Source organism: Athalia rosae, chromosome 4, assembly GCF_917208135.1.
Source record: "Athalia rosae chromosome 4, iyAthRosa1.1, whole genome shotgun sequence".
Classification (NCBI taxonomy): domain Eukaryota; kingdom Metazoa; phylum Arthropoda; class Insecta; order Hymenoptera; family Athaliidae; genus Athalia; species Athalia rosae.
The window spans coordinates 9,519,548-9,546,442 of NC_064029.1; the positions used below are offsets into that span (position 1 = coordinate 9,519,548).

General features: G+C 41.8%; 3 protein-coding genes and 1 long non-coding RNA gene across 6 annotated transcripts; 2 read left to right on the forward strand and 2 right to left on the reverse strand.

Annotated features, from left to right (window-relative positions):
- The first annotated feature begins 8 nt into the window (after nt 1–8).
- LOC105684486 (activating signal cointegrator 1) lies at nt 9–2,750 on the forward strand. The gene is made up of 10 exons (XM_012397860.3): nt 9–268; nt 362–474; nt 587–702; nt 782–875; nt 964–1,231; nt 1,311–1,614; nt 1,692–1,855; nt 1,946–2,067; nt 2,141–2,332; nt 2,434–2,750. Exons 1-10 carry the CDS (start codon nt 201–203, stop codon nt 2,508–2,510), a joined length of 1,518 nt encoding a protein of 505 aa, XP_012253283.2. The 5' UTR covers nt 9–200; the 3' UTR covers nt 2,511–2,750.
- On the reverse strand, nt 2,638–6,623 carry LOC105684485 (protein tamozhennic). Of its 2 annotated transcripts, none has more exons than XM_020851424.2 (5): nt 6,446–6,623; nt 5,899–6,080; nt 5,618–5,817; nt 5,365–5,544; nt 2,638–5,263 (listed from the first exon to the last, which is right to left on the reverse strand). In XM_020851424.2, exons 2-5 carry the CDS (start codon nt 6,029–6,031, stop codon nt 3,905–3,907), a joined length of 1,872 nt encoding a protein of 623 aa, XP_020707083.2. In that variant the 5' UTR covers nt 6,032–6,080; nt 6,446–6,623; the 3' UTR covers nt 2,638–3,904. The 2 variants fall into 2 exon arrangements, with proteins under 2 accessions (XP_020707083.2, XP_012253280.2); XM_012397857.3 differs by having other exon boundaries at nt 5,899–6,238.
- Nucleotides 6,624–6,717: 94 nt separating this feature from the next.
- On the forward strand, nt 6,718–26,287 carry LOC105684402 (angiogenic factor with G patch and FHA domains 1). 2 transcript variants are annotated; one of them, XM_048654251.1, is made up of 8 exons: nt 6,718–7,399; nt 7,503–7,751; nt 7,833–8,000; nt 8,208–8,373; nt 8,627–8,787; nt 8,868–9,310; nt 9,387–9,486; nt 21,380–24,004. In XM_048654251.1, the coding sequence occupies exons 1-8, from the start codon at nt 7,124–7,126 to the stop codon at nt 21,392–21,394; spliced, it is 1,578 nt and encodes a 525-aa protein (XP_048510208.1). In that variant the 5' UTR covers nt 6,718–7,123; the 3' UTR covers nt 21,395–24,004. The 2 variants fall into 2 exon arrangements, with proteins under 2 accessions (XP_048510208.1, XP_012253134.2); XM_012397711.3 differs by lacking the exon at nt 21,380–24,004 and adding an exon at nt 24,579–26,287 and having other exon boundaries at nt 6,725–7,399.
- LOC125500685 lies at nt 9,493–16,169 on the reverse strand. The gene is made up of 3 exons (XR_007278135.1): nt 11,774–16,169; nt 11,592–11,654; nt 9,493–10,303 (listed from the first exon to the last, which is right to left on the reverse strand). It is a non-coding gene; the product is annotated as an uncharacterized LOC125500685 (long non-coding RNA).
- Nucleotides 26,288–26,895: the final 608 nt, after the last annotated feature.

Sequence of the window (26,895 nt, forward strand, 5' to 3'; positions counted from 1 at the left end):
CTCGCGCCATGCCGCTTATATTTGAAATTTGAACTTCAACAATTGCGCCCTTGTATGGTTGCGCCTATAGAGGCCGAGCGGCAATCAACAAAAACCTGCGCTGTACGCTAGTCGCGGATTGCAAAATTTGTGCAATAGTATTCGCAACGTGCTGCAAGCTACTTCTGACAGTAACAGATCCAGCAATAAACGTGATAAAAATGGAAATTTGGTTGCAAGAAAATTTATCGGGACTCCTAGATTTTCCAGTACCGAGCGATTTGACGTCGTGAGTAGTAATTTAATGTGTCATATGCCTGGCTCTACGTGTAGGTTACAATTTTTTCAACAGTATGATAGATCATTCAATTCCATTTTTCAGCTACATTTTGCAAATGCATAACTCTCGAGATTTAGATGAATACCTGAAAACTCTGCTGGACTACGACAATCCAAAGCACAGGCAATTCGTTAATGAACTGAAAAAACGAAAAGGTTAGTTCCATGAAATGTCAAAGTCATATAAGACAGTATGATCTTTTTGATCCTAATTCTTGCTTGAAATGAAAAAACGCCATGCTCAAAATTTACATGACATATCTCACAGCGTCAAACAATGATTTGATTGGCTATAAAAAGTCAACTGTCGATGAAACTTTCATCAATCAGAAGCAAAATGAAAAGAAAAAAGGCAAAGCAAAAGCATCGAATCAACAGACACAGGTAAATATTTGCCTGCTATGAAATTCGTTGTTGGACTTCTAAAACCTACTGTACTGTTATACATATCATTCATTGCCAGGAAATCATTAAGTCTGAAAAAGTAGAGAAGAAGAAAAACAAGTTTGTCAATCTTTACTCAGCAGATGGTAAAGACAAAATAATATTATTAAAAGGTAATAGTTATAATTATAATTAAACTAACAATGGTGAAAGAAAAATCTCATGCGATGCGTTTTCAATCGAAACTCACTTCTGCAATAGGTAGGCATAAGTGCAATTGCGAAGCTAAGAAACATGCATTAGTGAACAATTGCGTTAGTTGTGGAAGAATAGTTTGCATGCAAGAAGGAGCTGGACCTTGTTTTTGCTGTGGAGATTTAGTATGCTCTCCTGATCAGCAAGCTCTACTTTCGAGTAATAGTAGACAAGCTGATAATCTATATAACAAACTTATGGATCAGAAACCACCTAAAGATGTTGAAGAATCCCTCAAACACCGAAACAAACTTCTTGAATATGATCGCAATAGGTATATTTAACCGATTTTTCTCAAGAATATCTGCCAACTTATTCTACTTCGTTCTACAAGGAAATTTCTGCTTTTTTAGTGCGCGAAGAACAGAAGTAATTGATGACGAGTCAGACTATTATCAGACGAATAGTGTATGGCTTTCCAAGACTGAACGAGAAAAATTGGAACAGCATGAAAATGAAATGAGAGCTAAAAAGCATGGATCACGTTTGAATCGAAAAGTCACTCTTGATTTTGCTGGTAGAGAAATAATTGATGAGGCTGACTATATCGACGAAGCGAGTGACCCAGTATTAAGAAGTATTATCGCTTCTCAGTCAAACAGTAATACTAATATATGTAGCAATATATGCCCAACTGTGGAATTCAATCAACCATCCGTAAGACGACAGAATTCCGTATTTTTAATACGTCTTTTTCAGAAATTTTATGTCATGTTGTGTTCGTATATTTATAGTATGTGGATGTTGGAATACTGGATTCAAAGAGACTTAGAAAAATGGATCCTACTTTAGGTCACAACCGAATTCAGGATAAAGAATATTTAGAAATGGTTGACGAAGGCCTGTGCCTTAGCATGCATCAGCCTTATGCCTCCCTTCTTGTTTCTGGAATAAAAACGTAAATACCACCGGTAGTTTTGGTGAAAGAACCAATTTGAGCATCTGCTTCACTATAGTATAGTCTACATCTAACGAAATTTGTTTACAGTCATGAAGGACGGGTCTGGTATTCAGCCCATAGAGGCAGACTCTGGATTGCAGCAGCTTCCAAAGCTCCGACCAGCGAAGAGATCACCATATTAGAAAACAGATATCGAATTCTAAAAAGTGGTTGGTATCTCGGTTTGGTATGTTAATTTTGTGCTGGTGACATTTGTTCCACAGAAAAAATTATTCGTTCCAGGAAACCTGAAATTTCCGACCAACTACCCAACCAGTTGTTTGTTAGGGTGTGTAACAGTTGTTGATGTACTTTCTCAGGAGGAATATCGTAAACAATATCCTGAAGGGGATAGCGACAGCCCATACGTTTTTATTTGCGAAGATTGGCATGAGCTGCCCATAAGATTCCCCATACAAGGGAAACACAAAATCTGTAAGTTTTTCATTTTCTCCGTATAAAATGACTTGCCCCTGTATATTTTTCAGATGTTTAGTATCCTCAAAAAATATTAATTCGATAAATATATTTTACAGACAAATTAGACAGTAAAATACACCAAGCCGCAATGAAATCTTTACAGCGTAAAATGAAGCTATTAGGAGGATCGTAATTTCACAATTAGTTCTTTGTCGAAAATTATAGCTTCCTGTATTTTCCTCTGGAACAAACAAATTCCATTCCAGTACATCTCATTGATTGCATTGGGTTGAAGAAAAATCACTCAAGGTACAAAATACTTGATTAGTAAAAATACATCTTTTATTATCATAGAAGTTCTATTATATCATGTATCATATTCAAAACAGTATAATTTCACAATAACTTATGCAAATACAGAAAGTCTGAAGTATGCCAATGATACGTTTCTTACATTATTCATCGTGATCAGTTGCCTATTCAATTAACAGATGTAATGTTGCTATTGCTGTCGTGTGTAGACTATGTACTCTATAATGATTTGTACCTTGTAATTTTCAAGGTAAACTTCGAATAACAAAGTATTGTGTGTTACCAAATAGGTATTGACTTTCACCCAACAAAATCTATACATTTTTCAGGGGAAATTTAAAATGATACATTTACATAAGTATGACTAAAAAATGGTGGAAAATTCTAATTTGTTTTTCCAACTTCAACCACTACTTTCAGAAATTACTCGAAGTTATTAATGAATTATGGCTATATTTTAAGGAAAACCCAAAATTAGAGCGTATTTCCAAACCAAAAATATGATCGGATAACAAAAAATAAATAGATGAAATAAATTAGTATTGCGTATAATGTGCGTATGGTGATTTATGCGTTAGGGAATCGCGATGACGACACGATCGCAATTTAAAGAAATTTGCTTTAAACATTAGTAAATCTGCCGCAGATTAGCTTGCTTTTAAAAGTTTGTTGAGGCAAACTTTGACAAATCGATAAATTATTAATTTATAGCAGCCCTAATAAAATGTCGAGAGATCAGCTAGAAAAAAAGATTATAGGTATTTGGTTATCTTTTTTTCCCGGGATTCTTGCTATAATAATGAAGCCACCAGAATTCTCGGCTGTCATTTAACTTAGCAGTAAAAAAATTAACTCGAGTATTAGGCCAATTTATAGTTGCCTCGAAAGTTTACACTACCATTTCTAGAATGCATGAATGTAAAACCATTGGAGTTATTTCTACAGATAATGTTGTTGCGTGAATTTTTTTCAATATAGTTTTCACTACAGATTAGGGTACCAATTATCAATTCAGCAAAGAAACTAACTGCTGAACTTTGGACTATTTTGGCACCTTTAAAGACACTCCAGGTAAAATCCACCCATCGTTACAATCATCTTGCACTTTGTCCCTTGGTCTATATTGCCATCCCTAATTCTAATTCTCATGATATCAGAGCAACATGCATCAGATAACAAATACTTTTCATTCTGTGATGCAGAACATAGACTAGCCCATTTCATCTATGAATGAATCCTCTTGGAGGACACACATAATATCAAATTTAATTTTTTTCATATGTAGGTGGGAGAATCTTTCAAACTAGCTCCACATGCGTCACAGTTAGATACATTTCTTTCATTTACTAAGGTACAATGCGGACATTCTTTACCTCCACTGGCAAGGGGCTTGTCCTCATTACCCTTCCGTCTAGACTTGCCACACATTTCACAAATATCTTTGCCGTGGACATTCAAAAACGTGCAAGTTGAACATTGCCATTTGGGCTGTTTTTCACTTCTAGAATGGTTTTTGTCAAGGCCAAGATTCCGCATAGAATCGCTCACTCTCCCCACTGGATCAACTGAACGATGTTTATGTTGACTCGGCAAAGTTTGACTATATTTTTTATTCATGTCGATAACATTGCTTCGTTCTTGATGTGTTCTATCTCTCAGCTCTTTATTCAAATCATCAAATGAAGACTTTTTCTGAGGAAGAAATGATTCCTCAGTGCTAACTCTCCCATTTGCAGCTAATCTGTCTAGTCCTTCAAAGTTGGAGTGAACCCTTCGTTTGTCTGAATGATTGAATGTGTACTTTTCCTCCTGATTATTGATAGTTTCCTTAATAGGCTTTTGCCGAATCCTGTACAAATCTGATTCCCTCTTGTGCAAGACATCCTCTCGATCTCCAAGGTCTTTCGAATAGCCAAGACTTTCCAAGTTACGATAGACAAAATCCCAGCTACTGAAAGAATCTTTCTCATTACCCCCAGGAGGTGCTTTTAAGGGCTTCTTCTCAACTTTAGCGTACTCGTAATTATTCAAGTCTCCTGGTACACTCTTGCTGGAATCTGGCTCATCAAAATCCCGAGTATAATGTAGGATTGTGTCAACTATTTTCTTGTTATCTTTGTTCTGGTGGTTAATTACAGGCATTGGTGTGTCCAATTCTATCAGTTGCCCTATCGGTACTCTCGCAGCATAGTTAGAGACCGGCGCACAATACTCATTGGCATTTATTCCACTAAAATATTTACTATCTACCCTCGGATGCCCATAAATGTTACATCTATTACCAGAATTTGGATCGACTGATTGAACATGCTGTAGGTTCATGGGTGGGGCATGGTTGTCGTTGAAATGCTTGTATCCAGTAATAGGATACTGGGGGGAATAAGTATTGTAGCTATTTGGAGGGAAATTGTAAGGGGAGGATGATATTAAATCTAAAGTATTCAGGGGCAACTGGTGGTAATCTCTATAAGTTGAAGTCTTGACTCGGTTGTGATGTACTTTTTCGAGAAAACGATAATTCAAGGCTCTTATCGCTTGTTCTGGAGTTCCAACGTGATTTTCTCGAAATTCTAATACTTCAAGCCATGAGATAGTAAAATTCTGAGACACACTTTCCCAAATCTGTTTCAATATCTGAAGAAAGAATAAAAATACGAAATAATGAAAATTTCAGAAACCACGAATATTTAGCAGTCGGAATCTCTCGAATGGGCTTGATTCAGCTGAGTTGTTACCTGGCATTCGACAAATGCTACAATCGCGTCCCTGCTAACGTTAGATACTTTATCTGGGTCTATGGGGCCTTCAAGTGTTAATTCACGTAAGCCGGCAAGTCGATAACCCATGACCTCAAACATCCATTCCCCTCCAATTATATTAGCATCCACTTCATGTTTCCAATAACCACTGTAGGTCTATCAAAACACAATGCTTTTGATGGAAATCTGCTACAGTATCAATTTATCAGAAATGTAGACATGAACTGACCTTTAAATTTTTGTATTCTTTTCGCCAAGGTTGGGCCAGCAAGTTAGCAGCATACAAAGCAATTGCATTCCATGCATTACATGCTCTATACCCACTGAAGTCTTGCATGGAGGCAGCAGAGCTATGCAAGACATCTGCTGTGTCTTGAAACACATATTTATTGTCATTCGGGACCAAACATAGATATTCCTTGATGAAACCTGAGCAAAAGAATATCTGAGGTAGATCAGTTTTAAAAATGATGATTTTTCACTATTGTTGGAACATAATATGCCTTATACCTTCAAGCTTCTGGCGGTGCTGCAATTTCAATGGGCTGTCATCAGTTTGAAGGTATACAAGATGACTCTGCTCAAGTTTGATACGGATATCGTGCAGCCGATCACGAGATCTCCCATTCAGATCTTCAGCCATCTCTAAATACTTTTTCTGTCGCACTTGTTGGAGTATTCATGAATAATAACTGAACACGGATTATGAATTATTATTCTTTGACAGCAATTCTTCAGTTTGCATCAAATGTTATCACCTACTGTCTCACAAGTTGGATGTTTTATCATTCGGTGACTTATTAGTCTTCGAAGCAGATATTTATTTAGTTAGTGTTATATTATTTGGAAGCTGCTGAAAGTAAATTAAGCCACTGTGGAAATATTTGTGGAGGAAAGCAATATGTGATGCATGACAAAGAAATGCGAAGGCATTCGTGTCTAAGACACTAGCCAGAAACTAATCAAACTGATAACATCCCAGATATAATCCCGACTTTAACCGCTACTGGGTTAGCTCCAACCTATAAATAAATACTATATTTAGACGCCATGCCACCTTTAATTACGATGACAGTGGACATGTCAACATATTTTATACGCAACGGCTATTCCCCGAGGAAGCAAGCTTTTATTCGTTTCGAATAAGTTTTTATTTATCCGAAATGCAAATTGCAATTTTTTCACAACGCTCGCAGTTTGCTGTCAACTTATCAGGCTTTCACCCACTGCGCTGATTGCAATGCTGTTCTACAATAGGTATGAATTGCATGTGTAAGTAGGGGGTGTGGGGTGGTGTAGATCTTTCGATTCGATCACTAGCGGTGGCGTTAGTAGTGCGGTTAATTAGGGTAAATAATGGTCAACTCTAGCACGATGTAGTGATAAATTCTAGCATTCTAGGGTGATTGTCGTCGGTTGATCTGTTATTTGTGTGAAGTATTTGTTATGATCGTGGACATACAGAGAGGCAACGTGAAGTAGTAGGGTTATGATCGTTTCAACAAAATCAGCTGTGTTTTGTAATTAAAAAAAAATTGATCCGTGTTTGACAGGCTTAAATCGTCTATTGTCAGAAGTTCGAGTAAAAATTGTCAAAGCTCTTCGACATCGAGCTAAATCTTGAAAATTACCGGTTTTCGGGTTGTTCATTTTTAGGTTATGCTTATTACGATTTGATTGTGGTTACAAATAAAATATTTTATGCTGTGACATAACTATTAAACGGTCATTGTTTATGTCAATGTATGGATGTGCGTGTCCGAAAACATGCTTGTGTAACCTTTGTTTTCAAACGTTGTGTCAAACGAAACCTAAGGTTTTTTATACAGTGGACACAATGGAAATTTCCCAAGCAAGTGAGAGTGAAAATCTGAGATCAGATCTTAATCAAGACTTTAAAGAAGTATTACAAGATCTTCCAGAAGTCTTAACATTTATACATAGACTCCAAGACCACATCACATGGCAAGAGAAGAAGATCAACAAATTACGCAACAAATTAACTGGACTTGTAAGAGAAATATTTTATTTTACTTTGGAGTCATCCAGTATCACAGAGACTATTGATAAATTCATATCATCGCTGAAATTTTTTAACATGTGTGTATTTTCAGAAAAAAGAAAACCTACTGTGTGAAAAAAAAGTTTACATTGACTGTGGAACACAAACAGAATCGAAAGATGCTGAGAATAAGTCAATCCCTGAACAAGACTGGACAGTGCTTCCTTCGACAGAAACTGTTGAAAATATTGTGGAGCAAGTCACTAAAGCAGCAGAATCCGCACTGCAACAGACTGGATTTGTTTATGAAGAAACATCTGGGCTCTATTATGATTATAATAGTGGATATTACTATGATGCGGTAAATGCATAAATTTTCAGCCCAAAACCCAGTTCAGTTTGATTCTTGATACAGTATCTAATCTTGGAATTTTACATCCAGGAACAAGGTCTTTACTATGATGGAAATTCAGGGACATATTATTATTATGACGAACCAAGCAAATCTTACAAGTTTCACAGTCAAGCTGAATTGACTTCGAGTGAAACAGCACTGCAGAAACAAACAACTTTGAGAAAGGAAAAACGGAAAGCCAAAAAGGCGAATAAGGTAATCATTATGACTAGTGAAAAGCTGATGCAGATTTTACTCTTCTTGATGACAGAGTCACTTTTTGTCGCTCTTTTTGTTTCAGGTTTCGGATGAGATACATGAGTTAATAACTGGGCTTTCAAAGATATCAATTGAAAGAAATAGAAAGCAAACCTTAGGTAAATATCCCAAGCCTTTTAATACCTACACATGTCTCTCTTATAGGATGTGGTGAAAAAGCGCAAATCGTTAATGGCCAGGAAAAGCGAATCAGGAAATGAAGATGACCAAGAAGAGGGCGAATGCTCAGCTAGTGATACCAGTTCGAGCACTCAAGAAAATACTTCTGAATTATCCTCTAGTAACGAGAGTGAAAACGAAGGCGATCAAGGTTTATTTTTAATTATTTTTATGATCATCATATCATACCATGTCCTGCCAATTTCTATTATCTGCTTTTCCGTGAAGAAGAATGCCATATGGATTTTTTATTTACCTAATCATAAGCGACTGAACTTTTTCTTGCTACTCTTTCACTCTTGATGTCGGTACATGATGCAATCACACCATAGTAGTACCGCTTATGCCGATTCCAACCAGTCCTAGAAACTAATTTATTCGAATGCCTTTTTATGTTATTCTAGAAGTAGCAAAGAGCTACCCACCTTGCATCAGAATTATCGTCAAGGAAACCAATATACCCAAGTTAAAACTTGGATCTCTGTTTGTGGTTGCTTACACAGGTGGTTCAATGGGTAGAGAAGGCGACCACGCTGTTCTAATACCAGACATAAATATTAGCAAGGTTAGTAACCAACCATTTATTGATCTTTTACCCAAAGGTCCTCCATATAATTTTATTGAAAATGATTTCTTCGATTTCAGCAACATGCAAGATTCCAGTATGACGAATCGAAGAAACAGTACGAAATAATTGATCTCGGATCTAGAAACGGAACCTTATTGAATGGAAAGAGGCTGTCAGTAGCCAAACAGGAGTCTGATCCCTCCGAGATCGTGCACGGTTCGGTAATACAAGTCGGGTCTACAAAGCTACTATGCCATATCCACAATGGATACGAAACTTGTGGTCACTGCGAGCCAGGATTGGTGCAAAAAAGTGCCACTGTCATGGACAATGTTAGTGAGAAGAAAGATCAGCATAAATTGGAGTTGAAGAGATTAAAACATAAATTTGGTGTCGAGAAGAATAACGTTACAACATCTAGTCAAGTTGCACCTGGTTATACAGATCGAGCTCAAGCCAGAAGAGTCTTAGTCGGATCTTTGAACCATCATGCTAAAACTGAACAGAGTTCTTTAGATACGTAAGTAAATCTCAGGAACTACAAAAATAGACTTCATTGCCGGTAATTCATGTATTTATTGACTTTCTTATTACAGTTCTATAGCCAAGGACAACAAAGGTTTCAAACTGTTATCGAAAATGGGCTGGTCCGAAGGGAAATCACTCGGAAAAGACGGCGATGGTAGAACTGAGCCGGTGAGTGTTTTTTTTTTTTTTACAATTTTGAGCGATCGTTTATCATGTTTTGCTGTATGATTGCCGTACTGTTTCTCTGCTGCAGTGATCATTGAAACCGCGTGCTTACATCGTTCTTATTTCCGTCTTATTGTTAGGTATGACATTGGCGAATTTCAATTACTTGGCGTTATCACAATAGCTCGCTAATGTGTGACCTGAAATTGTAAGCATAATCGAATACGAGTGAATTTGCGCGCGTAACAAGGCGGAAAAGAAGTCCATCCATTTCGATCATAATTACAATCAAGTAAAAATTAGGTCCACGAGAATCCATTTCGCAAAACTCTATCCACGTGAATATACACGTGGGCCATGAGGGTAAAAATCAAAAACCAATGTAGGAAAAAATTCAAATAATAGCTAACAAAAACCACAGGAGAGTAATCATCCGCTCAGTCAGTCCGTAACATTACCAGGTGGCTAGTTAGCGCAGCGAATCCGGGTTCGTCGCTTAGTAGCGAGCAGAGCCCCATAATCACGGATCGTCTATGCCTGCCATCAGGATGCACCGTGGTAGCTCAGAATAATGATTTAAGTGTCTCCCTCGGGGTCGGAACTTGGAGAGTCCCCCGGGTCCCGGAGTAATTTGTCCACTTTTTCATATCGAGTACCACCTCCGGAGCTCGCTTTATCCCCGTCCTGTCCCGTATTACAAGTTTCTTTCTTTTTTTCGGTTCACTTCGGTCACGCGGACTATCCGCATACCCGATTTCCTAGGATTCCGCCGCATTTTCCCTTCTTCAAGGAATTGGGAATCGTTACAGAGACACGTTCTCTGGAGAAATAAAGAGAAAACATCAATGTTTGTTACCACCCAGCGTCAGTAGTCGATTTCTCCCGCATTTTTCACAATTAATTAAAAAGACATTCTCGTTTGATCCTTCCGATTCGATTCGTAGTTTTTATCAAGATTGTCAGTCGTTACCTAATAAAGAAAAACCGTTCAAACCTCACGATACAGAATCGTCACAATGCGAAAAAAGAGAGGAAGCGGATGGTTAATTCAAAAACGAGGGAAATATTTATATACGTGCGCGTTATTCGTGGTAGTGCAAATAGCCACGACCACGTATGTTGTAATAACAAATGCAAATGTATTGAAATTCAAATCATTATTTTGTCTAGACGCATCACATGCCCTATTGCTCCCACGCCGTGCCGTCCCACGCGTGACGCTCGCAGTGTTCGTTTGCTTTTGCTAAATTTGTTTGGTCTGTCTATCTGCCCGCCTGCTAGCTGCTCTGGTTTTTTTTAAATCATTTAATTTATTTATCTGCTATTCTTTTCATTTATTTTACTTTTTGTTTTTGAAACACGGATGTAGAATTATTTATAAATATAACACCCGGCCAGCTGAACCCGACGTGTATGTATAATTGTGATTTCTATGCATGCCCATCAGCGCGCTATCGCCGCGGGGTTAATTGCAGTTCGCATAGTTTACATATTTTAAATATTTTTTGTTTTTATATCCGCTGCACATTATTCGATGAATTTCGACGTCGGCCGAGTCGAATGTAAACGAGCTGAACGACGCTTACCTATACATATAGGAGCAGATATTCCTGACGCTTGCCTGCAGGCTTATACCAGGATATTTCTAATAGGTAGATGATGCGTGGTTTAGCAAAAAGAAAAATTTTAGAAGCGAATAGAAACGTAGGTAGAAAATCTGAAGAGATACTTCTGAACGGAAGACGCATAATCGTCTACTGCACTCTTAAGTACACCGTATTATACTTCAATACATATTGCGATGCGATATATCTGGCAGCTAATATTATGCCGCAAGAAGTTTTCCGTTGGTATTTCTTCAGTCTCGTTTTGTTGGCCTAGGTTTTGTATTTCACGTTATAATATTCTTCATATTTTTCCGGTATATACATTCAACCTATGTACGCAATAATCTTGCACCTTGGTTGATTCTCGGATCGCGAAACAAGTTGCAAGTCCTTACCCTTGGGCTACGGAAACGAACTGATCTTAGGTATAATAGCCGCAACGTCAGTGCATAGGTACCTCTTATAGTTTCTTACCGCGTATTCAAATTACCCGCACTTTACCTTGGGGTAGAGAAATGCGAGATTCCTGTCCGCTGCCAGTCTCAGCTCTTCTATCAACTGCAACTAGAACATGTGAATAACTAAGGAAATTATACGTACAGGATACGCCAAAAGTTATCAATATAGCCCAAAGACATTTCATCGAGTCGATACATACTGTATATGAGTATATTTGCACGTACCTATACCTACGTTAGCTCGCTGCAATATTCAAACGCGTTTTCATTGTAAGCAGCGTTTCAAACTCGTTACGCCTATAACGTGTGAGATAAACTTAACATTGATCAACGCGTTTCCCAGCTAACAAACTCTCGTCGATGAAGCGACGTGATTAAATAATTAATTAACTTATCTCGTACGTCGATCCCTCGAGGCTCCATGCAATTCAAGAATAAGTTTTGCGCTTCGCAAACCACGCTGCTCTAGTCGTTTCAGATTAATTAAAGCAATTGAAAAAAATTAATAAATATACAAAGCGCGGACTAGCCTGCGAGGTCCGAGGTGACGAATGCAATAAAGTATGAAGCTGATTGTCTAGCAACGTATATATTCTGAAAATCTGCTCGTAGTGCATCCACCTCTACTCCCATCGAATATGTGTAGTAACAGCAACGATGGGCGATACTTATATGCCCTGTATGAATGTAGCTATCGAAGGGGGAAATTGCGTGCCGACGTACTTGCGGCGAGGTGACGCGTAAATATGTATCTAGGCACGTAGTAAACTGCATATCTATACAGCCTCAGGCTGTGCATCATACACTTCAACGGTATGAGGTATATGTCGTATCCTCATCCTCGTCGTCGTCGGCCGTCGCACTCGTAAAATTAACTCTAATACTCTGCGTCGCATCTTTTAGTGTTGCAACTGAGTAAGATTTCTCGCACGATAAAGACAAATAAATAAATAAAAGGTGTTACACACCGACGGGAAATTCGTGGACGTAAAACGTTATCGTTGGATATCGTAAATCGAAGGGTTGTGATATAAGTATCCGTACATCTGCATATAGTGACGAGTCGAATCCCATTGGGACTCGCTAGAAAGTGGAGTTGAAAACTGCAACAGATCTTGCGGGATCTCGCCGAGATGTATACCCGCTGCAGTATCGCCGTAAAGCAACACAGTGTCTACAGTGTAAGTTGTAAAATGAAGCGCCGCGTGATTGTAAACCATAGAATAAATAAATTGCAAAACCGCGTTAAACCAGTTGTTGCCGATGCCGCTGCTGCTGTTCGGTATACCTTTCCAGATGCTGCACTTGCAACAGTCTCTATATCTACTTCGTACAGCTTCCCATACCGTATATAAGACTCTGGTAGCGGCAACAAATAAACCGCGGAAATCTGATCAATTTGAGTGGTGCCTGGCTACAGCTACCGCTTCGCCGTCAGCTATTCCTTTTCGTTCTTGAGCTGCGGTACACCACGTTTCTCACACCCCTTTGATTTTTATTCATTTATTTCTTTATATTTCGTATATTGCACTTTTTTTTTATAGACGCTGCTCACCCTGTTTCCATGTACCTTGTGTAGTTTTGCTATTATCTTAGCATATTTGTTTCCATGGCCAATCCAAAACTGAACTTCGCGAAGAGATCTTTCGTATTAATAAACGAAGGAAATGCTAGGACGGTCTTAAGAAAATTCATGTTTACAGATTACCGTGAAACGTATAATCGATGCAGTAGAATAAGGGTAATTTGGCGTTTTATCAAAAGATACCTGTTGTACAAATAAACGTGAAATATATGCGGCGATAGCAACTCAGTGCTTCTGCATGTCAGATAGAAAGTGTCTAGTTTTATGGATTTCTCGCTAGCTTCGCGGCCGTTTCAACAGCTTAACATTTTACCATTTTACGGGAAAAAGTCCATTTTACGATTTACAACGATTTCCCGTATACCTATCTCGAGTTCATCGTTAAAATAACCTCGACACGTTTTACAACCCTATTACATCCGAACAGTATCCATTGCTGCAAAAGTACAAGCGGATACACGTACGAAGAAAAAGGGAGGGGAAAAAGTAGGTGTACAAGAATCTCAGTATGTCGAAGCAATGTTAAAATCAGTTTCCTCATTCTCATAGTAACGCGTGTCCACATACCTTGAATATATTTTCCCCTCATTTTATACGGGAATATATGTATATGTACGTTCACGGGAGAGAATTATGAAGGTGATCGGAGGTGATGATCGCGTATTACGTGTACGAGTATTTCCCGTTGCGAAGAGTGAATGATTAAATAGAGCGTAAAGGGTATGGGGTTGCTAGGGCATATTATTAGCTCGTAAACGTCAACCCTATTTCTTCCTCTCTGCATCTCGCTTTTTCTCCTCCTACCCTTTCCATTGATAGTTTTCTTTGACTTTTTGTCTCGATCTTTATTATTTTGTTTCTCCTCCTGTCTCATTTACCAATGCCGATCGTTTTTACTCCACTCACACGCCACCCTATGCGTATCTACGTATCGACTGGTAGCTAACCGAGTGACGATTTACGAACCATTCCCACTTTTAACGGCTGCACCTTTACACGCGTTTAAAAAATTCAATTTTCACCACCCGACGGACATCTTGCAATAAAAGAGAAAAATGATATTATATAGATGGAGAAACCAGTGCTGTCAGCCCTGTACCTTCGAAAATTCAAAGTAAAAGTGATCGGACACTTTTTCTTACGTAACATTTTCTTCTTTTTCCGCATCCCCTCCGCCCCCATTTTCGAATCTCATTCGAATAGGTACGCTACGCAATATTTGCACGGGGTACCTATGGCGGAAGTGAACCCGCAGTTTCTTAACCGGAGGGACACGAACGCCTTTAGCTGACCATCGCCCGGAGCGAATCGCGGCAAGACAACGGAATGCAAGGCCGCGTCGATATTATGTAATACGAGGCAACCCAACGAGGGAACCCCTTCTTTTTTCGTTCCCTTTCCTCCGTCTGTTTTTTTTTTTTTTTTTTTTTCATTTTGTTCGTTTTTAGTTTATTCGTCGTTTTATTTCTCTTGTTTTGAAATTTTTTCTTTTTCTCTTTTTTTTTCGCATCTTTCTTAGAACCGGCCAGACGTTATTGTCTTGGGAATTAGGTCACCTGTGCAGAACGTGCTGCAAGACGACGAACGTTCAAAGGTGACTGACTCTGGCTACTGGCCCGTAAGCTATTTCCCCGGATGAAAAATTAAATTTAACTTTGCATAGAACTTGAATACATCTGTCATTCGCTACGAGGGTAAATAAGGACAGACAAAATGGCGGTGCGTGTGATTTTCTAATTCTTCCAGTGATGAGAAACCGTACACACATGCATCCGCGAGATGTAAAGGTCTAGGTAAAAGTAATAAATAACTTTGCTTTTTTCTCCGGGGAAGAAAAATCTATAACCCTCGTCACTTTCGTTTCCTATTTACTTTTCACTATCTCAATGCCTTCCGATCGCCGAGATGATTTTGCGAATTTTCATCGAGACTGGAGAATGGAACAACAAATAAAAAGAAATGCTCCAATTTTCGTCCGATGAAAAATTCAATAGCGAAACTTCGAGCGCTCCGAGCTTGTAATCGGCGAATATCGAGTGACCCCGTGTTTCCGGTTAACCCGGTAGCCGACATTGTAAATTCTCGGATTATTAGAATCGACCGAAGGTGATTAGTCTGCTCCAGGTGAGAGACGGTCGATAAATCCTCCCTCCGGTTCGGTCGCCGCTCGATGCAAGTCCGCCCCGGTGTGTGTCGGTGTAGCAACCGACGCGGCGACTGCAGGAATCGGTGGCTAGACTTCTGTAGACCCTCGCGAAGTTCGGGGTAAGGTGGGGGTAGACTCGATTTCTAATTAATCGCCGTTTGATTTACGGAGTGGTCCCAGCGACTGCCTGTCAAAGTAAATAACAAATGAATATTATATGCGTCCAATTGAAATATCGCTTCGAGGTAGGTGCGCCGCTCAACTCCACTCCACGCTCTTCCCAACTCCACTCGACTAAACTCGACTCCACTCCGTCGCCGCTACAATCCAATCCGTGCAACGCCACTCCACTCGACTCCCATACTCGAACTGTATACGCCACTCTGTCATTTGCGATAAACTTAAACTGACTAGCAGCAGAAGGGAATTCAAAGATGTTGATTGCTCGTTCGGCGATGCATCGCCAAGGGATCGTAAAACCGGCAACCACCGACCAGCCAACCGCAAACCTGGTCTTCCCCCTTCAGTATCAAATTTAACGTAACCTGTCTGCCCAGGGCTTAAAATTGTTGTACACCATACATTGTATTAACGTTGCCGGTGATGCCTGTCTCCCATAATTTTACCTGGCTACTTCTCAACTTCCAATGCGCCGGCCGGTATACCCGCGACACAAGAGGTGGAGTCGATGTTATTCCATATGGAAAGTTACGTCCCAGAATCGACGAACCGAACCTTCGTACACACACTCCGAATATACCTCCAATAAAGCTGTCGGTTACAAATTGATCTCAGCATCGCCGATAAATTATACTTAAATATATACATTTCTCTCTTATCGGATATCCATTTACATATCTTGATCAAAAAGTATCATCGAAGATGGAGGGGGGGGGGGGGGGGGGGGGGGAAGTCATTTGTCGGTTCGCCGTTATTTCTCCAGAGAAATACCTACTTATACGCATATTGGTAAAACGCCGGTCTGATATGCGCTCTACGCTTGGCGACGGGTATAAGGCGAACGGCAACAGGTGGGATTTGCTCTGAACTATACCGCGAACCTAGAGCACAACGATCTCACAATCAAATCGAAACTGTTCCTCGTTGCTAACGGACAGAGCGAAACTGGCCATGATCTCGAATAAGTATCGAACGTCTGTAGACGGTGAGCCACTGCAGCTGACCGTAACACTTCGTCCTGCCCCGAAGGATCGCCTTCGATCCGAAGACTCGTCCGTCCGACGGCTTTTTCCCCTACCCACGTTCGTCTCATTCTACAGATTTCAAGGTTCATTCCGATCACATATTTTTCCCTAATTTCAAAATGTATACCTCAACGCACAAACGGTTACCGCGTTCGTTGATTTCTTTGGTTCTTTTTGGTTTTAGTTTTGTTTTGTTTTTTTTTTTTCTTTTACATTGCACATGTATAGTATAATTTCCATCAATTTGAGGGAAAGAAATGTGATACGAGCATGAAGTAAAGAAGTTTTAAGAGATATAATTTATCGCTGGGGTCGGTACCGCGCGATCGTTAAATATATTCTGCGGCTCACAAGTCGAGGCTCGATGCAACTCGGTGTACGGAGAGACGGAGATAATTACCTGGTAGGTGCGACTGCACAGTACCGCAGTAGTTAATATCGCGCTAGTATAGTCGGACCGCTCCGTCCTGTCGTACCTCAAGATGTCTTACTGTCTGCACCGTCGGTGCGAAGCGTGAAGTTTAAAGACCCCTCTGCTTCTCTTAGCTTCAATGACGGGAAAAAAACTGAGTCGAAGAAACAATTGAAAAAGTAATGGATCGAAAATAAAGGCCGAACGATATCGAGGAATGGCTTTTATTTATTTATTTATTCGTTTTTCTTTGAAAACGCTATCGAGAAATAGGGGAATGAAACCGTGTATTTTTACTTTTATTTGTACACGGTAACAATATTTCAGCAATGTAGAAGCTCGAACGTTACGCTTGGAGGGGTTAGAAGTAATTCTTTTTCTAAAGAGCTAGCGAGTTGCAGCAGCGGCAGCGGCAGCGGCATCGGAGCGGTAGCACTTTACAGGGTCGTCGTCACCGTCGGACACTCCTTGTGCATAACAAAACACGTCAAGGTTGACGAAGAGTGATTGCGCTTTTGTTGCGGTGGCGAAAAATCGTTTTTCTTCAGTCTGGCGCGCACCGTAAACACATTAACACGTCGACACACCGCACCCACAGCCTCCTCACTCACCGACACCGCTTCAGCCAAACTATAATATCTGCACATAATGTATAATAGCGTATAATGCACGGATAGAAATCTCACGGAGTGCAAAAGACGCCTAGAAATCTAGAGAGTGCATCGCTGCCGCTGCCGCTGCTGCTGCCGCTGCTGCAGGTGAAGGCGCGTCGGGGTCGACGGGATCCGGTCGATCGGTCTAGACTCCAGACTCCAGACTCCAAACTCTGGGCTCTGGGCTCTCACCGTTCCGATGACGATACCCGCCAGACTCGGCTAGACAAACGGCTCTAGCTGCTCTCGTCATTCCTACCTATGAATACATCGATCAGTTAATTAGCGCGAATCAGCCATCCCGCGGCGAGAGGCTTACAATTAGTTACCGTGGAGCCGCTCATTGTCAGATATGTTATACCGCAGTCTCTATGCGTAATCTGCGATTGCCCGATATAGCCTACGTATAGGTATACCATAGCCGTTCCGACCACCGAAACTTGACCTACGATTGGTTAAAAATAAATCTTTACAGCGAAAGCGTCTCGCACGTTTAGTCTGCTCCGTATTTTCGTTTTTTTTTTTTTTTTTTTTTTTTTTTTTCGAAGATCCGACCAAAGTTCCGAGAATTTTTTATCGGATAAAGCGAAGACGGACGGAATTAGCCGGTGCCCGTTGCCCCGTTCCTCTCGCCGCTGCACGCAAAGCGGAACGGGGTGCCACGGGACCTTACGGGTCTTGAAATTTTCACATAATGCAACCGTGCAGGAGAGCTAATAAAATTCACGAGGTAACGCACATCCGGTCATTTCGCGTCTGGACGTAGTCTAGCGGCCAACTGGTCTCTCTTTTATCCTTCTCTTTATCTTTCTCCTACCCCGTTTTGCTCTTTCTCTTTTTCTCCGAGACTGCCCTTTGCCTTCTCTTCTCACTTCCCTCGTGCGCTCCGTCGCGTACACTCTCCTTCGCGCAACTTATTTGCTTTCGTTACCTTTCATTTGTGTCAAGAGGAGGTTTTACCTCGTACGCGGTACAACACCGTAGGTATGTAACGCGCATGCCATGAGCCTAGGTGTACAACGAATACCTTAAGGTACATCAGTTACGTACACCGCGCTTCATATCTACAAACTCGCACACCACAAACTAAGCTAATTTACCCTGTCCGTATAATACCATGTATTATATCCTGTATGATTATCATTTTTACCTCACCGCTATATGGACACAAAAAAAGGCTATGCGTATCCACGCTGTGGTAACTCGAATAATAACAATAATTTTCACCGCCACACCCGTCTAGGTACGACGTTACGGGTATGTCCTCTGTAATCGAAACGAGGAAAATTTATCCCAAGCCAGACACTCGTTTACCCAAATCCAACAATTACGACGATCTACGGTGAACGCAGATTTCGGACTGTTGCACGTGTATTACATCCCAAAAACCGCGTATGCGAAATATTTGTAAAAATTATGCCTGAAAAAGTTGATGCAGTCCGGGCGTATAAAGTTCGCCGACCGTCTCGTGGAACCTGTACCGTTTTAACCTCAGCCGTGGCGTGGCATCTTCTATCACGGCGAGACGTTTCTCGTCTGCGCAAACAGAACCGGGGAGGTGGTGGTGTGGAGTGCGCCCGGTGGTGCAAGGTTGTTGTGTTGCCGTTGCCGGTGCCGGTGCCGCTGCCGCTGCCGCCGCTGCCGGTGATGCCGATGCCGGTTGCGAACGTCGTCTGCAGGCGAGGGTTTTGGCTAGGGACATCCATCACCGGATTATAATGCAACCGTGGAATCTGCACCACCTACCCATGCATGTATGCATTCACGTTATAATAGATATGTAGATACACCCGCGGCATGATCTCATGAGCAGAATTTCAGAGCGGACTGGGTACGGTAGGTATAACGATGAGCGGGGCGTCGCGACGAGGTACGTACACGCGGAGTCTCGGTTCGGTCCACCCCGCGAGATGTTCATCTCCGCCGGTCTCGTCTATGATGAGAAAGCATCCGGTCGACGACATACGCGATGACGGGCATAGCGGCGCCGATATCATACTCCGTACGGTGATGATAACCGGCGTACGTGCAACAGTCATTACGGTTGCCGTTTTTGCTGAATCTGCAAGAGCAGCATAGCCGCCTTTACCTATAGTTCGTAGTATGGTCGACGTCACGGCTGCAGTTGCAACGATTATACATGTACCCGGAGCTACCCCGTATACCTAGACCGTAGTCTAGTTTATACGTAACGTAACGTACCTACGTACGTACCTTATACCGTCCTACCGACGCAACAGCACAGTTTAGTCTAGACGACGAAACGCTAATTAATGCCGAGCAAACACCCACCATTGCTGGCTGCTGGCTGCTGCTGCTGCTGCTGCTGCAACTACCAACAGTGCAGATCGTGCTCGCTGATGGCTGCAGCCGAGTGCAGCTATAGGTACCGCAACGAATCGCCCTAGACTAAACTGAACCATAGATAAAATGGTCCCACCCGATTCTGCTTACCCAAAGTTTTCTACTTTCTTTTTTTTTTTTTCCTTTCTTTCTTCTCTAGCTTATTGGAGCGTTTCGGAGGTACTGACCGTCGGTATGGCGAAAAATGAAAATCAGATCGCGTGCGGTGTGTGACGTGAAAGTGACCGCACGCGTCAAGATACGGGGTTGATTTACGCGCTGTATAATTTTCAGAGTCACCGTATCGGCGCGATAGCGAGGCAGAAATGATCCCGGTTCCCGCGGTCAATCGTTCCGCCTCGAAGTGCCGTGTAATTCGTTTAAAACCTACGACCCGCGGGCGTCACCAATTATCCGATTTTTTTTTTCTTGTCATAACTATTTTTACCAATCGTCGCCAATTAGAAACAATCATTGAACTATCTCGAAAACAACGAAACGGTGCGATTATGTCGGAATACATATACGTATACGTGGTACGTGCAACGTTGTGGTAGAAAGTCGAACGTTTTTTTTTTTTTTTTGTTTCTTCAATTTTACACCAAAAGTCAATGCGCTTGTTGACCTCAACGTTGGTATATCGCGGTATATGAACTGGCTGACCGAGCTAATGATCCAAGGAGAATGAAAAATAAAAAAAAAAAAAAAAAATAAAAAATAAAGAATAGCTCTTAATTAAAAATAATTTTCAATTAATTTTAGATCATGCGCTTCTTTTTTTTTGTTTCTTTATACTTTTCATCCTATTAGTCAGAGCGTGCGGATTAAAATCGAGATACTCGGCAGGAATACTCGCTACCTGTACCGCGTGCATTCGCAATGTAGGAGGTGCTCTCGGCGATGGCCGTTCAATCCGTTAATCAGCTATTGCAGTCGATGGTGTTCATGGTGCAATAGCAACGGCAACAGCAGCGCGCGCGTTGTGTTGTTGCCTTGAGCGTCTAGCCGTCTCGGCGTCTCGTCAGTACCGATATATATTTTCTCTAGGTTGCAATTTTCTCACCTCCCCGGAGCTTATTAATTGACTAATTAAATTCTCTAGTTCCGATATACCAGCGCCGCTCTCTACCTCCTTCTACTACTCGTTCTCGGGCTGCCGGTGTAGGAGGCGACCCGATTTAATATTGAATCGAACAACGTCTAGACGAACGTCCTCGCGTTCATTTTGTACACGGACAAATGTGGCCTCATCGTTAATGCAGTACAGTAAAGCAATGTGCCCGTTATATATATACCTATACGAACCCGCGTTATGACTCCTCTCGATACTCTTCGCTTTATTTCGGGATTCTGGAAAATTTCTAACGATTCGCCGGTCGAATCGATTGATTCGATTAAACGGTCGTCGGTCTCCCTGACGTCCTGCGAACGTTAATTCCTACCCGGACGCTCCTTTGCTCACCCTATTTTTTTCGCCTCTTCTATAGGAATTTTCTAAATAATCGTTGAACGTTGAGCTCGGGAGCCGAGAAACTGCCAACCAGGTATATGGGCAATGATCCGAATAAACCTGCTGCGGTGTCTCGAGTGTCAATGTAAGCGCGGCATGGAAGCGGCAGCGGCGGCGGCGGCAGCGGCAGCGGCAGCAACAGCGGCGGTGCAAGGTGGACGTGATACGGAGTTCGGAGGAAGGTGTTGGTATATCTGGTCAAACACCATCGTAAACTAAGTCGTGATCCGCGGTCCGTTCCCGGTGGTTGGGAAAGGTGTGCGAATGCGCGGTATACATTATAGGTGGGTGAGTTTTACTTTGCTGCGAGGATATCTCCGCCTCTCTTTCTCCTTCTTCTGAACCCGGGAGAGAAGAGCGGTTGGCACTTGCCAAGGGAGTTTGGAAAAAGGGTGAGAGAAGGAAGGAGGAGAAAAGTTGTAGAGCGAGAAGAAGAAGAAGAAGAAGAAGAAGAAGAAGAAGGAGCTGTGTGCTGCGGGGAGTCGAGAACTGAGAACTGGGAACTTGGAACTGAGAAGAGGAGAAGCGGGTATTAAGAAAGGTTACAACAAGCCACACAGGCAATAACAGCGGCATTAAGTGGTCTAGACAGATGCATCACCATCAGAGTGATCAGGGAAGCGAACCGCGTGGGCGTTGACTTCTCCTTTCCTATATACCAAACCGAGAGCTGCTATCTCAACCTGTGGAACCGAGTGAAAAGTCGGTGAGCGTCAACCGTTTACGACCGGCTCGATTCGATTCTCCGTTTCAATTATTATGAAAAGCACCGAGTTTTAATGGCGGGAATTTTTCTATATTTCGACGAGTCGTTTTTGGGCGTTGGTAAAAATTATCGTACGAAACGCCAGTTTCTGGAGGAATATCAATCCTCCCGGTGTTATATACGATCAAAGATTCTCCTAATTGGTACCGCGTGGTGCAGGCGACGGGACAGCCAATAGAGTCTGATATTTCATTCGCACCGAAAGTGGCTCTAAAAGCGTCTGTGTATAGCTCAGTCATCCGTCCTAAAGATATATACGCCAACCCTCCACGCGCTATCGCCGTATTCGTCGTTCTCAAATCCGCTACGGTACAACGACGACGCCGAGCCATCGCACAGCCCCCTTTTCTTTTATACGTACACATCGAGAGGTCCGACGTCTATTTAACAAACACACTTAGGGATGCACGGCAAAGTCGCTTTCGAAGGTAAACAAATCTCGGATGAGGGCTCGCGACATATCCGCGGGTGTAACGTATACGACGCGTATTATACTACGGCGCATATCCTACGGGATATTATACTCGTATTCCAAATTCAACCAGGAAATAAAATCCCCCTCCCCCCTCATTTACAATATGTACCTACGCGTTTTGTATACACTTGCGAGGTGTATTGGAGGATAAGGAAGAGAAAATAGAAGGGAGAGCAAGGGAACGAAAAAAGGAGAAGCTCGTGTCTAAGATATGGAAGGATGATACGCGTGGTGCACAAGTTTGGCGAGGGCCGAGCTTTAAAATCCTAACATCTATATATATATATATGGAAACGAGCCTCGGCTCGCAAGTAAGTCAAGTGTCTGAGGTAGGAGAGCTCGGCGAAGGGGTGAAAGGGGGTGAGAGGGTGTTGCCGGGGGCTGTAGAGGTCTCATTTACATCCAGACGGGGAGACACTTGCCCCAAATACTCGTGAGGATTCAGTAGAGTATCTCTTCTATGGCCGGCCAACCGAAAAACTAAAACTGCCTCAGCTTTTAGCGATAAGAGTGCCTCGCTCCGGTATTCGAAAAAGCGTTCTCCGTGTTCCTAAAATATCTGTACCTATATGAATGGGTCGAAAAAAATGGCGAGTATCCGTTTAGCGGAAAGAATTTGCCGGGAAATACAGTATGAAATTTATAAAACCAACATCGACTCGTGTTCGCGAAACTCCCTGAAAAAAATTTTGTTTCTCACGTTATTACATTTTCCCACATTTGTTTTTCCCCCCCTCGAACGGTATGTAGATTATTCCGTGAAAATTTAGTTCGTCGTTTCCAAAGGTATGTCAACGACTTATCTATAGGTGAGCAGCGAGTTATATGAGGAATTTGCGGCGGTATAGCGAAAAAGTAACTTTCAGCTCGTATGAAACTTTTCGTCGGGCAAATATGATGCATTGTCTTAAAATAATTCAGCTTCCTTTTTAGTCTGGCAATTTTAAGAATGTCGTTTAAAACTTACGTAAGACACACGTGCGCCAGACATGGGGTGGTATTTGTTACATCCACGTTATATATGTATAATATTTACTCACCATAGTCATCCGCTCGTTTTCTTCGGGCCTTTGAGCCTTTGGTAGAAAGTTTCCTGGGTTATTGTCCAACTTTTGACATGGATACCTGTGAAAGTTCCCGCGAGTCTCGTGCGCGGAAAATTTTTTCAACAATCAAAAATCCCTTACCTGGTGTAGTAAAAAAATCATCCGCGGGATTTATAAATGAAATTTTTTTTTCCTGTCCCTTTCGGAGGACTTGCGCAAATACACTCGAAGAAAAGTCGAACGATGAATAATCAAATCAGAACCCTTCAAATGGCAGGCAGTTTTTGGGGGACAGAACAAAATTTTTATACCATCTCCCCCCCCCCCCCCCCCCCCCCGTGCGCCCGGAGTCGCGCTACGCGGGTACTTATCAGAAGTTGTCTGAGAGCTGGTAAATTTGCATAGATATCTTTCCGGCGAATTGTATACTTATAGGGGCCGATCGTCGAACCGCGAGCCGAGCGTTTCGAATTTTTTAACGTGTATTATTGGACCCTCTTCCTTTATTTTTTGCACGCTCTCGCGGAGTGAATTGATTTCTTAAAAGCGAGTGACTCAATCCCCCGCCCCCGCCCCCGCCACCTCCCCCTCGCTCGTCTCGTTCGAACAGAAAGTCGAATTTATTCACAACCAAACAATAACCCTGGCTCCTAATATCCATACCACCGCCAACTACGGATGAAAGCGGACGGGGGACAGCGAGCTTCTAGGTGTCGCAAGGTGGCGAAATGCAAATTTTTCACCTACGCCCACCTCATCTCGTCTTCCATGTTTCAATTGTTGTTTTTTCACGCCGTCGCTGCAGCAGGGTTTCGTCCGTCTGTTGTTTAATTTGTGTCGCGAAGAAGTTTTTCTGTTTCGATCGTCGAATCTCTGCGTTTGATTTCAGGTTCCCCTGGTATCGAATCACAACAAGGCAGGCCTCGGCGCTTCGGAATCCGAACTTCCGGCTGCGGACAAGAACCCGAAGACTGAAAAGAAGAAAGCTATCTGGAAGAAGACCCAACAACGTTACGAACAATCCCAAAATTGTTCGGAGAACTGAAACTTAATTGACGTTATTTATTTTCTCCTATTTACTCGTCGATCGTACCAGACGACACAGTTTGCTTTTTCGTTTCTTTTTCGTGTTCTCTTGTTCATCGATTATTTCATATTTTTTAATGCCAAAACGAAAGGAACAACGAACAGTTAATTTCGACTATTATACTCGATTTATAAGTTAGCAGTATCACCGAAATGAAAAAGAAGCGAGTGGGTACCCGGTGCGGTGGTAGTTCGGATGCACCGCTGTACGCTGTAAATGTTGAAAGTAGTTGAAAGTAATGATATTCCTCCGAAGAAGTTCGACTTCGTCACGGTGGCAGTTCGCCGGCATTTGGTCCCTCGGATGTTGAATAGGTATATAAAAAGTGTAAAAAGGTTCTCTTTCTTGCCTCGCCATTGTTTTTAGACATTCTTAGAGACGCTGCTGCGCACGATAGGTAACTGCAAGAGAATACCGGAAACGAAAATAATTCTACCGCGGTGAATCGTGAACTCCATCACGGTCCAGGATTACAAAATATACACGAGAACCCGAGGTAACTAGTCGGCGCAAACCATCGGGTATGTTATAAAATACCGGTCGGCGTTTGTTGGGGGGGGGGGGGGGGGGGGGGCAAAAAAACATACAAAAATCAAAAAATATATTTCTTTTACATGGACAGTTTGATTAGAACAATTAATTTCATATCAAGTTAATACACGTTTTGAAGTATATCTACATTAGAGTATACGTATTTTATTTAATCGCATTATTTCAATGTTCGGCTCATGTACATTATAAACATTTTTGTGAAAAAAAAACAAAAAAAAAAACGGACACATATTTGAAGACCCAAGTGTAACATGCGTTGGACAATAATCATTGTAATATTGGTTCTAATAATAAGGATGGTGATAATATTGTCGAATCTATCGGTTTGAAAGAAAAGGAGAACTAATTTGGGGGATAGGAAAAAGTTTCTCTGGCAATTTACGTGTAATTTCCTCGTGCCGCAATCAGAGAGAATGCAGTTATCCGAAGTGGTGTAAAAAGAGAATGCGATGTTTGATAATGTCAGAGGGTGAAGCGGATGCGTGTATGAGAAAATCGTAATATACATACGGTTGTTTCGGGACGGGGGTTGAAGGGGGCTGCTGGTACTGGGCGTACCTACGTTGTGCATCAACTCGCGCCCGATTTATGGAGGTTATTAATTGGACTGAAAATTACTATAATTTATCGCGTAGCAGTTACAAATACAATAATAACACACGCTCTCCTCTTCGAGTAGGTTCATATATCATCGTCGAGTAGCCGTACACACATACACACGTATACACGTACAGCCGTGTATATCGGTACGTATTATACGTATGAAAGAATGTACGCGTCGCATTCAACGCGTTGCACGTACACCTATACATAAAAGCGTAGCTTTACATATTTAAACGTTACACATATCCTAAGCGTGAAAGCTACAAACGCATTATACGCGCATCATTTTTACGATGTATTCCTACGCCTCGGACTGCATCGGTGTAATTTAAGTTATAAAACATTTCTTCTACGTTCGTTGAGTTTCTTTTTTTTTCTCTTTCTTCATTCTCTAGTTATATGTATAAAGCACGTGACATTACACGCTGAATTTGTCCGCCGAATATTTCGGTCAAAAGATATTTTTGCAGCGGTAAGGAATGCCGCGCGGGCTGTGATCCCGCTCTCTGGAGCCATCATCCTGCAGGCTTCGTTCGCTCCGCGGTACTGCTGTTGCTGCTGCGGCTATACGGAGTCTGAAAGCCGAAAGACTCGAGACTCGAGACTCGAGGGCCATGCGGAGCTGGAGTCGGGCTCGAGAATATTGTGAAATTAGTTTATTGCTCTCCCGTACGGCTGGCTGCAAGGTATGTAAAAATCTCATCTCCTTTACCTTTACCTTCATACCTTTCATAGTTTCGCTTCGCCTCTTCTCTCTCCACTTCTTCTGCCGGACCTCTCGAAATTATCAGCCCGGTTACGCTACCAAAATGGCGTCTTCAATGAAAAAAGACGGGGAGAAATATCCTCTCCGAGCATATCCGCTAAATAAAGCACAGCTTTCGTTCCTTTATCTGTTTAGATTTATTTAAACGGGATAAGAAAATAAAAAATCTATTAGGAATTCTGCCGTCTGCTGCTAAGG